At 39.1% G+C, this 15,700-nt stretch overlaps 1 protein-coding gene across 5 annotated transcripts in view; it reads left to right on the top strand.

Moving 5' to 3' along the window:
• KANSL1L (KAT8 regulatory NSL complex subunit 1 like) overlaps positions 1-15,700 on the top strand; it is a 46,325-nt gene that overhangs the window by 15,817 nt on the left and 14,808 nt on the right. For 3 of the 5 annotated variants that reach the window (XR_003945169.2, XM_050987601.1, XM_050987600.1), the window contains 4 exons: positions 2,776-2,917; positions 6,599-6,796; positions 9,946-10,067; positions 12,807-13,008. Coding sequence is in view for 4 of the 5 variants with exons in the window: in XM_050987601.1 (XP_050843558.1) it covers positions 2,776-2,917; positions 6,599-6,796; positions 9,946-10,067; positions 12,807-13,008 (664 nt within the window). In the remaining variant the exon portion in view is untranslated. The remainder of the gene's footprint in view (positions 1-2,775; positions 2,918-6,598; positions 6,797-9,945; positions 10,068-12,806; positions 13,009-15,700) is intronic. The other 2 variants (XM_030231722.2, XM_030231723.2) reach the window with 2 other exon arrangements.

Genomic DNA, 15,700 nt, shown 5'->3' with positions numbered 1-15,700 from the left:
GGATGAATATAGGAGGTCATCTGCAGATTTGGAGTCATTGCCAGAGCAGTAAATTTATATGCAAATTTAACGTTCCACTGTACTACAGTACTGAACATGAGAAACTTTACCAGTGTAACATGGTTTATACTGAGTTGCTAGAGCAGAACAAAGATTTTGGAATTCCTGTTGAGGATGTATGATCTTAGAGTCAACAGCACAGAAACCAAGTAAAGATATTTTGCAAAAGGAGCACACAGGAAGTGGGACAGATAGAAAGACCTTTTTTCTTGTCTCATTCCCAGCAGAAAACAAGAGCAGGAGCTTCTACTTTAGCACCTGCTTCTGACTTCCTCCTCCAGTGACAGGCCTGGTTATTTTTGTAACTGTGCTTGGTTTTGTGGTGTTTTTTTTTCTTCTCTGGGTTTGCAGAGTTAATGAATTCTCTGAAGCCACCTAGAAACAATTTCCTTTACTGAGTGAATGTTCTAGCAGGAAGAGATTTACCCAGGTTTGGGATTTGTTTCAGGGTTGGTTTGGCTTTTTTTGTTGTCGAAATAGGTTCTCATTTGTCACTTGAGCGACTGTACTGCTTTGTGTGTGAGCACAAAGGAGTGTGAGAATAGCTCATAGTGATTTTATCTTCCTTAGGAGTTACAAGATTTGTAGAGAAATAGGCTTAGAGGAGAAGATGGTTAAAAATAATACAAATCAAACAAATAAGAGTGACAGGGATGGGAACAGAGTTCAGCAATGCTTCTGTCACTTACCCTGTGTGCAATGCATCAAAAGTGGGGAAGAGATCTAAACTTAAACTTGCTTCAGTTTGCTGCCCCTAAAATTAAAATTAACCAGGAGCAGCTCTCTAATCCATGTCACTGTGTAGCTGCCCATGTCTTTGGGCATGGGGCAGCCTGGAGAGACAGAGAAGCTAAAATTGCTTCCTTTGGCCTGAGCATGGAATGTTTGTGCTTAGTTTGGTGGGAACCTTTCCTTAGAGTGGGGCCTAAGGACATCATTACACAGTGTAATTAAATGCTGTTATTTAAATTATCATGTAGAATTTAAAGCCTTAGGAAATACTTGCATAGTGCTTTGGAATGAAGCAAAAATGTACTTAACGTGTTTACCGTGAATGCAATTAATTCAGGATTAAATCCTGTGTCTAAGTGGAAAAAGAAATGCAACCATTTTTGAAAAATAACTTGTGCTGAAGCTTTGCAGAGGATTCCTGTTTATGTGTAAGACAGTAACATCCAGAGGTTCCAGCATTTAACCTTGCTTCTGCTGTCAGCTGAGGTTTGATGGTGGTTGTGGATTCCCTTATGCCCCACTGATTTCATGCAGTGTAGGTGACATAAGGCCAGTTCTGGCCCTTTCCATTCTGCTTCTTGTTTCCCAGCTGGGTACAGGACACCTTTCCTTCCCTCTCCTCCTCAGTCTGTATGAGAGTAGCTCACCTTTCTCCCCAGACTCTTGGATCTAGTTTGGGAGGTGAATCTGTTGGTGTGATTTTATTTCCTTTCACCTCAGCTTTCTTTTTACCATGTCCTGGTTTGTGGGATTTCACTGTTCATTTCCTCAATTACCTTTTGAGAAAGGAGCAGAAATAAACACCTCAATACTCCAGTTGGACTTTTCTCCCTTATCCTCTTTATTCCTCTTTAACTTTTTTTGGTTGAAATTATTAGCTAAGGGATTTTTAGAGAGTCATTAAGCAGCTCTTTCTTAGGAATAGCTTTTTGCCAGACCAGGGTCCTGAGACAAGTCTTAACTCTTCCAGCCACCATGCTTGTGTGAACACATTTAATTAAAAACTTGGAATTTAGATTGCCTCCCTTTCCCAGCAAAGTGTATTTTATGACTTGTAGGAGCACAAGCATGCAAAAGCTGTCAATCCCAGAGAAGTTCTTGTCAGGAAGACCTGGTTAAAGCATAACCAGTTGGGAGTTTTTACTCTTTGCTGGTAATAATGGGAAGATAAATAAAAAGAAGTCAGAAAAATAGATTTTCACAAGATGACTTCATAAGCCTTTTTTTTTCTAGGAAAAAATGACTAGTAGAATATGTAAAATGCAAGTAATTTATTATCATATATATTTACTGGAGTTTCTTTTTGATAGTAATCCAGGTTTCTTCCTCATAGTTTGTATTTAAATAAGATGTTTCAGTCACATAATTTCATATGTTCATTCTTTCTGTGTATGTTTAAACTGGTGATAAATTATGTGGGAGGATAATTTATGTTAAAAAGGGAGAAGATTAAGTATTTTAGAGGTGACCTACCAGAGACTGTGTCTATCCTTACTCTTTATGATAGCTAAACTAGACAACTACCTCGTTGGGATTTTTGGGCAGTGACCTGATATCTAGCTGATCATTGCTGCATCATGTTTTATTAGATTCCAGTTGTTAGCAAACAATATTTGTGAAAGCTTGTGGGAGGAAGTATGGTGTAAGAGTTTGGATTCTTGCTGGTGGAGTTACTGGAATTCTTTACACATCTGTAATCAGCCTTTACTGATATGGTTTGGTAGTTTATCCAGCTCTTGAGTTTTATAATCCAGAACAAAAAACTAGCTTAGTGTGGGAATAGCCAGTGAGCATGGACTGTACTGGTTTGGGCAAGTTCTGTTGCTACAGAAATAAGCTGATGTGAAACTGGATGGGTATAATCAGATATCTCCTGAAAGCAACTGAGATGCTTGCAACATGAGGCAGAGCAGCTGTCAAAAATGTTCTTGTGCAAATGTGGTTATCTTTATTTTTGGACTAACCAGCATTTTGTCTTCACAGCAGCTATATTTCTGAATGGAAGTGGCTTGCAGACAGAGCTAGAATTGGCAGCCGTTGGACATGGCTTCAAGCCCAGATTTCAGAACTAGAATACAAAATCCAACAACTAACTGACCTTCACAGGCAAATACGTGCCACCAAGGTATTGTCTGTAAGCTTGTAAATGGGCTTTTCAAATCATCTTTTGACAGTGTTTCTTGTAATATTTATGTCTTTGGTTCCTTGTTGCTGTTTATTTTATTTTTTTTTTGCCCTAGGCTTCTTGTGTCTCTGCAGGCTGCCACCTGCAGAGTTTAATGGGAGAGACATCAGGAGCTAAAACATGGCACCAGCATAGGACTGTGATTTGGGAACTCTTACCTTTGTATCTGTGTCGTGATTTTGGTAGTGGCTTTCAGGGCCCAGCACACAGTACTGAATTTATCACTGGTTTTTGCCTCTGCAGGAGAGGCAAGATTGCCTTTTCAGGTGGGATGGTCAGTTATTTGTTTTTGTGCTGTGGGCTTTCAGGGTGGGATTTTTGTTACTTGCAGTGCATGTTTATTCTGAGGATTAGATGGTTAATGTTTGTACAGCACTTTGAACAGGTCAAAGATTAATAATTACTAAAATTCCTATGTGTGTAATTCATGTACTAGTTTTTGTAAATTGAGCTGCCTGGTCAGTGGGAAAGTGACATTCCTAAACCATTAGTAATCTAGCTATCAGTGTAATGGGTTCCTCAGGTCATTCTGACATACAAGAAGCCAAAGCTGTGTGAGGTGGTGTGATAGTGAGGGGGTTTAGATTTAGAGCAGGGCTCTGTCCCTCCATCAGTGAGCCCCATGTGGATTCTCTGGTGTGTGTTGGAGTCACATAAGCACAGTTGAGAGGGGCAAGAAGATGCTTCAGAGTTTATGTAGTGGAACATGAGACTTAGAGGGAGTTTGAAAGGAGAGGAAAATCACCTCAGAGAGCATTTCCCTCTGAACAAATAAAGAAGAATTATTCCAGCTTCTCCTTTTTTGCCCTCAGTGCCCTTCCTTTCATATCCAGCTTGTCCCCTGTCAGGTTTTTCTTTAGAAAGAAATGAAGAGCCTTTGTTTAAGGGTCTGTGTAAGGAGATTTTATATGTTGGTGAAGGGTGAGAATGCCCATGGTTTGGTGTTGTCCTAAACACCAGATACATGCACAGTCTTACACCCAAAAGCTGTCAGCCTTTATGATGCCATAGGTCACATGAGCCACAGGAGATTGAGAAACAAATATCAGAGAAATAAGAGGAAAAACAGGATTTTAGTCACACATTATGTTAGTTTGGAGCCAAGTCATCTTCCTGGTGGAGATTTTGAGTGACATTCCTTTCTGAAACTGCATGTCCATTTGACCAGCTGTGGTATTTGGTGTTTGGCACTGTGTCCCATAGTGAAACAAGCACCTATTTTCTTCAGATGGGAATTTTTTTTTGTGTACATGTTTATAGTACACCAGTGCAGCTACACAAGGACATGTGGGCTGATAGAAGAGCTCTTTGCTTTCATTTAATGGCTGCAAGGAATTACACAATATCATTAGAATTTGTATGCTGTTTAATGGTTTCAGAGTGTTTTTTATGTGCTTTGAGTGGAAAAAAATGTGATTCATAGCCAGGGAACAAGGATTTCAAGCAAAAGGCCTCTCCTTGAGCACCAAAATGCAATAGGAAGGGACATGAGTAACTTGTGGGCTGTTTCCAGGCCTCCTACAGTGTGTCTTCTCCATCTCTACAGACACAGCAGTAGCACCTCTGGGTCTTTGAGAGTCCTTTCATTTAAAAAAAAATCCCTATCTGCAAAACAAAACAATTCCATCTGGGGAGAAAGGCAGTCATTGCCAAAACCTACTGATTGTAACCCATTTCTTGTAATATAGCCTGTATTAATCTTCTAATTCTTTACTCTTCCTCTTTTCTTCTGTGTCTGTTCCATCTCTCCAGTTCCATATACTCTTTCAATTTCCCTCTTCCTTTTCTGCTTTCCTCTTTCCATGCTTGGTAAACAAGTTTCTAAAACTGCAAAAAATAAAATTCCATTGGAAGCATGTGTGTGTGTGTATGTCCCTCTTTTCAGCACCTTTAATATGTGTCTTCCTGTTCCTGTGACCTCAGAATTTTGGTTATAGACCTTTTAGACTCTCGGAGGTCCTGACCTATGGTCCTTTTACTAAAAAGACCTAAAGAGTCTAAGTTCTGAAGGAGTTTAAAGCTGTTGAAGTAGCTTGTCATCCTGTTGTGGCACACAAAAATTAGTTCTCTACTTGAAATTCCTTGCATGTACAGCTGATAGCGTGGTGCTGCTCTGGATTTGTGTGCATCTGCTGTAAATGGAAAAGTGCAGGTGCTGATCTGTGTGGAAAATCTAGCACTGACTTGATGGACATTCAGAATCTTTGTGCCTTTTTTAGGCATTAAACCAAGTTTTCAAGCACCTTTGTTTCTTTTTAGAGAACATCTTTATTCTCAGCTTTCAATTGATAATTCAAACAATGGAATAAGTTAGTGAGAGCAAGACAATTTCGCTTTTTCTCCTAGTCTCCTCTTTGAAGTCTCTTTGAGACTCATTTTTATGTTTTAAGGCCAGTTGCTGCTGAGGCAGCAGTAAAGGTCTTGCTGAAGCTCCAGGATCCTTAGTTTTCCACAGCCACCACCAAGGTGAAGTCTGTCTTGGTTAAAGAAATAGAAATATGGCTTCCTTGTGTTCACATCATAGCATTCTCCTTGTCCTTTGGTTGAGTGCAATATTCTCATTAGAAAGACAAATTTGAGGCAGAATTATAATGATGCCATTCTTTTAATATCTGCTTGATACCTGAGTTACAGTTAGTACTTTAAAAGCAAATGAGTTCTTTCCCTTTCTCTTTGAAAAAAGCCTGGAGAGGTTTGATAGCTGTTTCTGGTATTAAATTTATTTGCTCAAGATAATGGCAAACCAAGGAACTGTTTGCGGACTGGGTTTGACTGTCACAAGGCTATTTTTGCTTTTATTTTGTTTAACATTTTATCTTTTTAAACCAACTGATACATTACCTAGGATTATACTAGAGACTTCCATTTTTCTAGCCTGTCATGTGGAAAACACAATAGGGGTATTATTTTTCTAGTTCCATTTATGAAACTGTTATTTCCCTACCATCTAAAGTTGTATTTATCTTACTAGGTGGTGCTTTAGATGGTACACCACATCTGAGACCACGTTTGTGGAAATGGTCTTGAAAAGTAATCTTGAAAGCAATTTAGGATAGTTACTTTTAATTATGAAATACTAAAAATGCTCACCTTAAAAAAAACAGTTCTTAAATTTTAAAAAGCTTTTGTTTAGAATTATGTAATTTCTGCTACATAAAAATAACAGCCTTGATGTTTTGCATAGAACGTGGATAGGAATAAGAGAAATAGAGCACTTTAAAATGTCTCCAGCAGAGTTCATTGACTGCAAAGACTAAAACCAAGTTCAAATCAAAGGGTGATCATATTTTAGAGAAAAACCTCCTCATAAATCAGCAGGCAAATGATCGTATAATATTCTAATAAGTATGAATTTCTGATTTGAATTTTGGCACAGATGTTTAAGCAGTGGTGTAACACTGGGGTGATTGCTGTTACAAGGAGTAGCATAATTGATACAGTTTTTTTTTAAATGCCTATTATTTCCATATTTTTGACATGTAGTGTATTTAAAATCTTTGTAAGTGCTTGAAAATCATCAAGAGGATTTAAGAGGAATGTGCCAGGTTTGACTGCCCCTTAAAAATTATTTAGGAGGCTTAATCTGTTGTCAACCAACCGTGTTCAATTGCTGTTGTCTAGGGGATGGTGGTTTTAGAAGAATTCCCATTTCCAAAAGACATTTTGAAGAAGCAGATCCAATTGACAGAGCAAGAAGCTTTATTAAACGCCACAGGGAATTGCCAAGCTGCCATTGAGAGCCAGGATTCTCTGCCAGAGCATGACTTTGAAATGTCACCCAGCAGTCCCACTCTGCTTTTACGAAACATAGAGAAACAGGTAAAGTAAAACAAAACCCACTTGGCAGTTCCAACAGGGGGTTGGAAATTTAACTGGGAATAGGAAGCAATTTTAGATTCAGCTAGAATCTGCTTGTTTAGTCTTTAACTTGTGAACTCACAAAAAGGTCTACAGAGAGAACAAAAGATGTTCAAGACTGCTTAAAAAAGAGTGCAAACATCCAAACTAAAGAGAGATAAGAAGAGGCCCCACCAACCTTGAGGCTGAAACAAACAAAAAAACTGAATCCAGGTTACAAACACCACATTACAACCACATGACTGAAAAACTACACAGGCTCATAAAATTGATAAGGCAGTCTCATGCATATGCATATTTCTTTTATGCATATGCAACAAGTTAGAGGATAAAGTACACTCAGGAGTTTTAAGGGGTGTGCATGTCCTTGGGGAACAGTGCTGAAATAAGTCATACCAACTTTACAACTTGTACAAGTTGTGGAGTTTCCACACATCATCAGTGAAGCCAAATGATTGACTTCAGAAATAGGGAGGTTCCATGGTGATGACTTCCAAAAAGAAAGATATTTTGCAGTTCTGGGATTGGGTGGTGATTAATTGAAGGGTTTAAATAACTGCTCTGTACAGCAGGTTTACAAATTAACCTTTTATTTCTGATGTGTCTGTGTTAGCACATTGTTTCCCTCCAAGGGACACAGAGCAGCCTCTAAAAACCATCCACAAACCTGCTCCTGCTTTGTAGTCAGGTCAGTGTAGAGTTTCCACAGGTTGTTTCAGGAAGAGCTTTATGTGAGATGAAAGAGAACAGCTGACAGCAGAGATATATTGCACTTGAAATTAAGAAAAAAAAAAAAGGCTCCAGCAGAATACAATTGTTCATCTGCCTTTTCAAACACTGTGGGACTCTGGGTTGGAGCTGAGGAATTCCAGGTGTTTACTGGGTACAGTGGAGATTTAGTTGTGAGCAGAGTTTTGCTGTTTCCATGGTTGATTCCAGGAAATACTATGTAGAATCCAGCAAGGTTTTCTTTTGCCTGAAAATACATAAAGGATGTGGTAGGATCACGTTGCTGAAGGACATACTGGAAATTTGTTGTACAGAATGATTTTATGCATTTTGTGTAAAACAAAGCCGCTGTGGGACATTAATTTGTTGCTCTGCTGCTCTACATAAACTCCTGGCCATACACACATTTTTAAAAGGGGTAGAAGTAATAGCATGAAGTATTAGTGTCTATTTCTGAATCTCTGTGCCAATTTTTCTTATTTGATAGTCATACTTTCCTGTTCTTAAAACACTTCCTGGTTGATAAATCTTATCCACCACAGGCAGAGTGAGGAAGCAATGGAACAGGAAATTTATATGCTCAGTGCAGGCAATTGCATAAGGTAACCCAAAGAGCATTTTTGGAATGTGATGAATAGCCCCTCTCAGAGAATTAAACACACTTTTCAGTGAGACTTTTGACAATTCAAGGGATAGTGGTCTGTTTCCTGATCCCCAAGTAGCCACAAATTTGGTCCAAGGGGTGCAAGAACTTTGATGATCTGAAAATAAGATGGAAGCAGACTAACACATCTCACAAAACACATTGGATTTCTTCATCTTTACACCACTAAAAGCCTTGGGATTTGTTTGCCTTTTTGACTACCAGTTCTGTTCTTAACTCTGAAAGTCTGAGTCTCTTGTTCAGTGACAGGAGCAACAATGCTGCAGCCTGAAGAACATCTACAGATATTCCCACAGAATTCCTCAGTCTGCTGTTAAAGTATTCCTTTGTTAAAAATAAGGAATTTTGCTTGTGAACCAAAAGTCATGTAGGATAAAAGTGACTAAGGCTGGCAATTTTTATTTATACTGTTTTCAAGTCCTTTTCATAGTTATATGTACATTTTTCCTTGTGTTTGAAAGTCTGCCTATTTTTTTAATGCTCTTGTATTCAGTAGAGACTACTCCTGACAGAATGAATTCTGCTGAGATTTCTAAATCAATCTTGTAACAATTTTACTGGCATCTTGTTTGCTTTGCCCAGTTCTTTTATAATAAACTTGCTATTTCTATGCTTTAATGTCCATTCCTGAATTTTTTATTCTGATGTGAAATTTTTACCTGACTACATCACCTAAATGTTACCAAAAATATGTAAGTTGTAATAAAACAAACAAAAAAAATTCTTCCTCTTTCTGCATAAATGTGAAATTAAAATCAAAATGTAAGGAGAACTTACTAGATAAACTCTAGCAGTTCATGTTTTAAACATTCTTAGTTCTGAATGAAAATCCAGCAAAGTAAAGCAAAAAGTTGGGTTTTTTTTAAAAAGAGGAGTATGCCATTTCAGATACAGTTAATTTCTGTTCAGTGTGCAGGACACAGTTTCCTCTGAGCAAGCTACATTTACTGTGAGAATAGCCTTTAAGGTCTGACATTTAAAACAAAAAATCATTGTGAAATGTTTTTGGAGTCAGTCCACAATTCATTGCTTTGGAAGGAGTAATTCTTACTCTTAACAAATTGGCTACATTAGTTTCATTTGTTTTGGGTCAGTTTTGAAAGTCAGTTTTTTTGCAGGAGAGCAGGGTGTTTGCCTCTTGTTGCTATTTTTGAGAACACCAAAGATCTTCCCCATTCTGTCAGTCATTACAATAGTCCTCAAGTAGTTACACTTCCTTTTATAAAAACACCTTTCTCAAAATGTAATAAGCAATGAAGAGGATTCTTTTAAGAACAAAAATACTTTGAGAGAACAAAATGTACAATGAAAAGACAGTTGACCTTTTTTTCCCCTGTTGAAATGCTTGTCAAATGGCCAGTGAGCAGCTCTGGCTGCAGCTGTTGTAATTTCAGCTGGAAAGTGTTCTGGTTCCTTTTTCCTTTTAAAGTCCTTTGGTTACAATTCTGAGGTCACTGATGTATTCAGGGTACTACTTCAAGGGTATAAACAATGCTCAGGGTTGTGGTGGTGGTTTGTTGGTGTTTTATTTGGGTTTTGGTAGGGTTGAACATAATAATTGTGAAAGAAAACCATGCCACCGTGGTTATTCACAGGAAGAAACCAAATATAATTATTCCATGATGTAGAGGACTGAAATCCTAAGTAGAAAAACAACCCAGGACCTTTGAGCTGTTGAGTCTGGATAAGTACCTTTAATTTTAAATTTTTTTTCCAGAGTGCACAACTAAGTGAAATCATCAGCAGCCTAATTGCTCCACTCAATCTGTCTCCAGCTTCTTCATCTCTTTCATCCAAGACCTGTAGACACAGACAGCTGGTCAATGGTATCTCCTTCAGGTTGGTAAATTTATCTATATGGAACTAATAATCATTACAATATTAAATAAGGAAAAAAGAGCTGCTTCTGCAGGCTTCAAGAGAAGGCAAGTCTCAATTGTAAGGTTGGAAAAAGTAGGGTTTTGTGTTGTTCCTAAAGATACCATAAATGTATAGACACTGTAACTATTTAAGTACTTGGAAGATGAATCTGTGAAGTCGTGAAAGAATATAGGAAGACATTTGTTGTGATGCATTCTGTCATAACAAGTGCAGCTTTATTTCTGGAAAACTGACAAATTAGATTAGCAGAATACATAAGCAATGTCACGTGTCAGCAGGGGTCAGTGTCAGGGTGGGAACTTCATTAATTTGAAGCAGATCAGTCTTCAATAAGACTCATTTGACCCACATTTGATCCACATTTAACCCACATTTTCTGTAATTTGGAGATCCTATTTTCCATTCAAGGTATTTTGTTCTGGATGGACATAGACAATGGACATTCCTTTCAGAATTAGTATTTTAGAAAAATGTTTCTCAGTGTTAGTCCATACTGCTGGGTAATTCTCTCTTTTATTCAAAGATTTTAAGTACAGTACAGGCTGTAATAAGTATTAGTTTCAAAACAACATTAAGGTAATTGAATAAAGTAACAAAAGGTCTAAGTGTGTTGGATATTTCTCCTGAGATACTTGTAATGTGATTTTTGAGGATGCTGTTATTCACAGGTCTTAATTAAGATCAGGTGGATGAAGGAGCTGTTTCCAAGTAGAACTGGGGTGTTTATGGCAGAGTGTGCAGCAGAACATAATTCCCTGGCTCCTGACTCCAAGAAGAGCTGGCCACACCGTCTGTTTCAGCTTTGCTGCAGAGGCTGGAGCCTCCCACAAAGAGATTATAGATAATATAGATGTAAAAGTCATTTTGCATCTGGCCATGGTTCATTTTGCTCTTCTGTAGAATCACATTTTGAAAAATACTCAGACTAAGATCAAACCAAATGGGTAACTCAAAGCTTCATTGGGAAACCTTTTACACAAGTGGCAGGAAAACCCCACTGCCATGTACTGGAGCTCCAGGCCACGAAGATGAGATCTCTTCATCTGAAACTGGAGTGGTGCAATGCTGCAAGGCACAGGAGGGTAAACACAGCAGATGGCTGCAGAGAAATTACCAAGGGCCTTGGCAGACCACCAGAACAGAGGCAGAAATCACAGAAGTTGAAGAGCCAGGCTGAGGAGCTTTTTGTTCTAATTTATCTAAGTTGTTTCTCACTTAAGGGAGAGGTGTGTGGAAGTCCACAAGTTGAGCTTGGGACCATCTGATTTAGAAAATATTTCTGAGAATTCAGCGAGAGTATTTTAAGAAATCTTTTCCATGGACTGTAAACCTTGTATTTCTTTCTCAAGCCTTAAAAATCCAGTGTTTACATTAAGAATGTCATGCCTCAGTATTTTGGGCTTTTTCTTGGCATTTACTGGTATGTTCCTCTAAATGTTTTGTACAATCCCTCTGTTAATTAGCATGTTGTTTTCATGTTGTGTCTGTGTTGCTTATTGGATTATATTGCTGTGCCATGAAGACAGATCAAATTAAAGCCTGTAAAGCCTTGTTACCACTCCAGCACAGCATGGGATGGTGTTTAATCACACTGCCATTGCAAGCCTTTTCATTTAATAAAAATGTACTGGGAAAAGAATACCACCTGTCAAAAAAGATTTATAAGCGGCCTTGTAATAAATTCATTTTCATGTTCTATTGTGTCACAACTTTACTAATAAAAGTGGGACTTATCATAAGAGAAAATAATCATTTGTGCAGATAGATGGCCTGTTATGAACCAAGGCCAAAATACCTTGGGTGGTTGTACTCAGACAGTCCAGAGCTGTGATCAAGGTCTTCAGAACTGGAAAAATAAAAGCACATAGGAGGGCTTTTTGCAGCAAGCCTTCAACTTTGCAGGCAGATATTGATATAAATCAAGGAATGCCTATAACAGGGAAGTTCATTCTTCCCATTGAGTCATTCCCACCCAAATGGGAGAATGTTTTAAATTCTTACCTGGTGGTGTTGCCTGTTCTGGTCACAGACAGGCAGTAGGGTGGTGAGAATGGTGTCAGGTTGTTCTACACATACATTCAGGGGCTTCTACTGCTTTTGGCCACATCTTTGCACTTGATTTTGACTCTCTACACTAGAAGTTGTAGAGTTCCTAATTTTGATACAAATGCTTCACAGTGAGTTGCAATCCTGTGCTGAATGATCACTGGTTTGTAAAGCTTTACTTAGGTTTCAGTTCTTGAGAAAAACCAGAAAGTCTTGAGAGTATTAGGACAGAACTCTGGGTCTCTTTTACATCAGCATGACTGCTGTCTTGAATGGAACATCATTATGAAGGGAAATGTTCATTGCAATTTGAAACTCATATGTGTTAAAAATACTAGAGAGTTCTTGAATTTGTAAAAAACAAAGCTCAATGTATGCTTGAGGGCTTAGCTTCATTTTGACATCTGTTTCTGTGAGCACAAAGGTGAAGAGCAATGATAAACTCCCTTTCCTGACCTGACATGAAAGTAATTGACTAGCAAACAAGGCACATACACAATTGTCTGAAGCAGCCTACTGAAACCTTGTGGTGCTTATAAAATTCTCTTAGAATTAGATAGCTCATGTTAATCAGTGTGTGAAATCTTGGCCTGTGCTTGGAGCATATCTGACATTTTGTATTTCCTCTCCTCGTTATTCATGAAACTGCAGAGCTTCAGACAATAGAGAGGTGTCCTCTTCAGGCAGCTGGCTGCTTGACCATCAGCACATCAAGAAAAGAAGAAGAGACAGGACAAGGCTCAGACCTGTCTCTGTCACTAATGTGAGCACATCTGCCCGAACAAGGCCCCTGCACAGCTTCCAGAAGAGGAAACTCTACAGAATGCACAGTGCCTGTCACTGGAATCAGCAGGTAGGCCCTTGGCTGCCTGTTTGGGAGAGAAAACCAAAGAGTCCAGCTGCTGGAGTCAGCATGTGGCCCAGAGGAATGGTGCACGTTGTGCTGCTCATTTGTTGTGTTCAGGGACCATCGACTGTACTGGATGTGTCTGCTGGAGCTCAGAAATTAAAAATTAAGATAGCTCAGAGTCCTGCTTATCAAATCTGTGTGTTCTAGGATTGTCTTTAAAGCCCTTGTACAATCTAAGAGACAGCTTGAGAGTTCTTTTGGAAGCCTGACTGCTCAGGAGACAGGCTACAGTGTAAAGCATCTGCCTGCTTCTTTTCAGAATATTTGTTTTAGCTACAGGAAAGCTTACACAGCTGGTGGCACATTATTTTCTAGGAAATTGAATTGCAATATCTTAATCTTGTTTCCATTTTTGCTGTTTCTCATTAGTTATATTGCCTTTTTCATGACACAGAGTGCTTTAAAACTCCTAGAATCTTCTGCATTACAAAGGAATTAATATTTTAAAATGGAAAAAAACACATTGTCTTGTGCAGGGCAAGGCTATCTGCTCACATCTGATATTAATAGCATGTTGCTGGTAAGAATATATAATGAGTTTAGCTGTGGTGTTTAAAGAAACAGTCTAATTTGGTAGCAGAGACAGTATGAACTCATTCTCCAGAGCAGTGCTAATCCCAGGAGGTTTTAATTTCTTGATTTTACTTTACCTTTTTAAGTGCAGTATTGAGGAAAATCTCCATGTCTCCTCAGCTAGCTGTCTGGGATTTCCTAAATGTGTCAGTGGTCTGGGGAGCAATTTCCCATGCAAGGATGTTCTGTGCTGATTCAGCACTCTCTGCAAAATGGCAGAGGCGTCCTAGTTTTAGCAAGATACTTTATTGAAAAACTGTCCAGTTTCTTACTTGTTTGAATTCCCAGCTCCCTGGCAGTGGGGCTTAAAGACTTGGCAACCTGCCTGGAAGGTTTGGGCCAGGGGGATGGTGAGTGAGCCTGGGAGCTCTGCCTTCTCCTAGGTACTTAGCCTTTTCCTCTTCCTTGCATTGACCAAGGAGGCTGCTGTGGGCTTGGACTTACTGTTTGCCCTGCAGTCCTGTCACAGAGGTTGGAGACCTCGTGCTGTGGCTCCAGCTGCTCCTTGCAGCTGTGGACAGAGCTCCTTAGCAAGAAGACTCCAGGACTTTCCCTTCCTTTGTTTTAAACATGAAGGGTTTTCACTCCAGATGCAGTTTCTAAATAGCAGGGCTTTCTGGAAGCCTTTTGTCTTGCAGGTTCAAGTATTTCATATTTCTCCAAGCTCTGCCTATGTCTCTGTGTTCTGAGAAGTGGGCCAGAGCTAGTGAATATCAGCAAAGGCTTGTGTTCAGGAACTCCATGTCTGCAGCCTGACAGCAGGGGTTCAAGGCAGAGTTTACATTTTTACCTTCAGCCAGATACAGAGCTTAGCTGTTCTGCATGCTTGATAGTTTACCTTGACTTGTAGGCGGCAAAGAAAGATTTATAATTAACCTTTGGCTGTAGACTGCAAGCAGAAAGTACATTTTTAGGTTACTAGTTAAGGCTTGAAGTATTAGAGCTGGTGCCACTGTGTTTCTGCTCCATACTCTTGACATCTCTGGTGCCTTATATTGACCCAGCTTCATGTCTCTGTCCCAGAAATGCAGAGATGTCCCAAAGACAGTGGGGTAAAACACCCCAATAGGTGATGCTATTTATGCTACTGCAGCTCTCAGCTCAAAACTCTGTGTTTACACTCAGATTTTGAATGTCCTTTCCATGAGAAAGTTAACTAAGAGGCAATGTGGAGAACTACAAACAGATTCTGTAGCTCTTTTTTCTTGAGAAAATAAGAAGTTATTGCAGCAATGGAGTTGTCAGCTTCAGTCATCATGCAAGTGCCAAACTCAGTTAAGTTTTGAAAATTAAGGTAAAACAGGGAACAAAGCCTCTCACACAGTTTTGGTTATAAACAGAGGATCAGGGATTCTGCTAAGGAATTCAGTGATAAAATTAGACTGGACATTTCCAGCACATTCTGGCAATCAAACCTAAATCAGTATCAAGGTTTTAAATTAAGAGTCATCAGCAGTGTATAATTTCATTCAACAAATCTTACTCTAACAGGCCCTGTCACTTTCTTAGTCCTGCACTTGGTACACTTGGTTACCCAGCTGTTGATGAGATTGCTCATCCTGTAAGAAAAGAGCACTGGCCATCAGCCCAGGCTGCCCTCTGGATTAGGCAGATATTCAAGGGTAAGGATGCAAAATGGGGAATGGTTTCTGGGATTGATATCTAGTTTTCTCTGAAAATGCATTTCTATTCCCCAGAGTAATCTGGCAAATTTCCTCTGGTCTTTCACAGAAAAAATGAGTAACTTCTTAGCATATAGGAAATAGTTGGATTTTTAATGTAACTTTAGTGTGCCTTCTCTAGCAAGTGCCTCTCCCATATTTCCTCAGATTTAACATATTTATATAACCCCTGGTACCACAATCTGTGAGGACCCCCATTTCTTTAACATCACTGGCCTGAATACAAGCTTGGAGTCTTGCAGTAGATATGGAATTAACAAATTCCAGCTTGCCAAGATCAGAGGAGCAAACTGAATCTCCTGAATGTTGCAGCTCCTGGTGGTGCCTGGTTTGAACAGAGTGCCTGGCAGTGCTGAGGGAAGATGTTGCTCTGCAGAGTA

Source organism: Serinus canaria (genome assembly GCF_022539315.1).
Source record: "Serinus canaria isolate serCan28SL12 chromosome 7 unlocalized genomic scaffold, serCan2020 HiC_scaffold_29, whole genome shotgun sequence".
Lineage (NCBI taxonomy): Eukaryota > Metazoa > Chordata > Aves > Passeriformes > Fringillidae > Serinus > Serinus canaria.
Note: the sequence above shows the minus strand (reverse complement) of the source record. Positions and strands in the feature narration are given on the sequence as shown.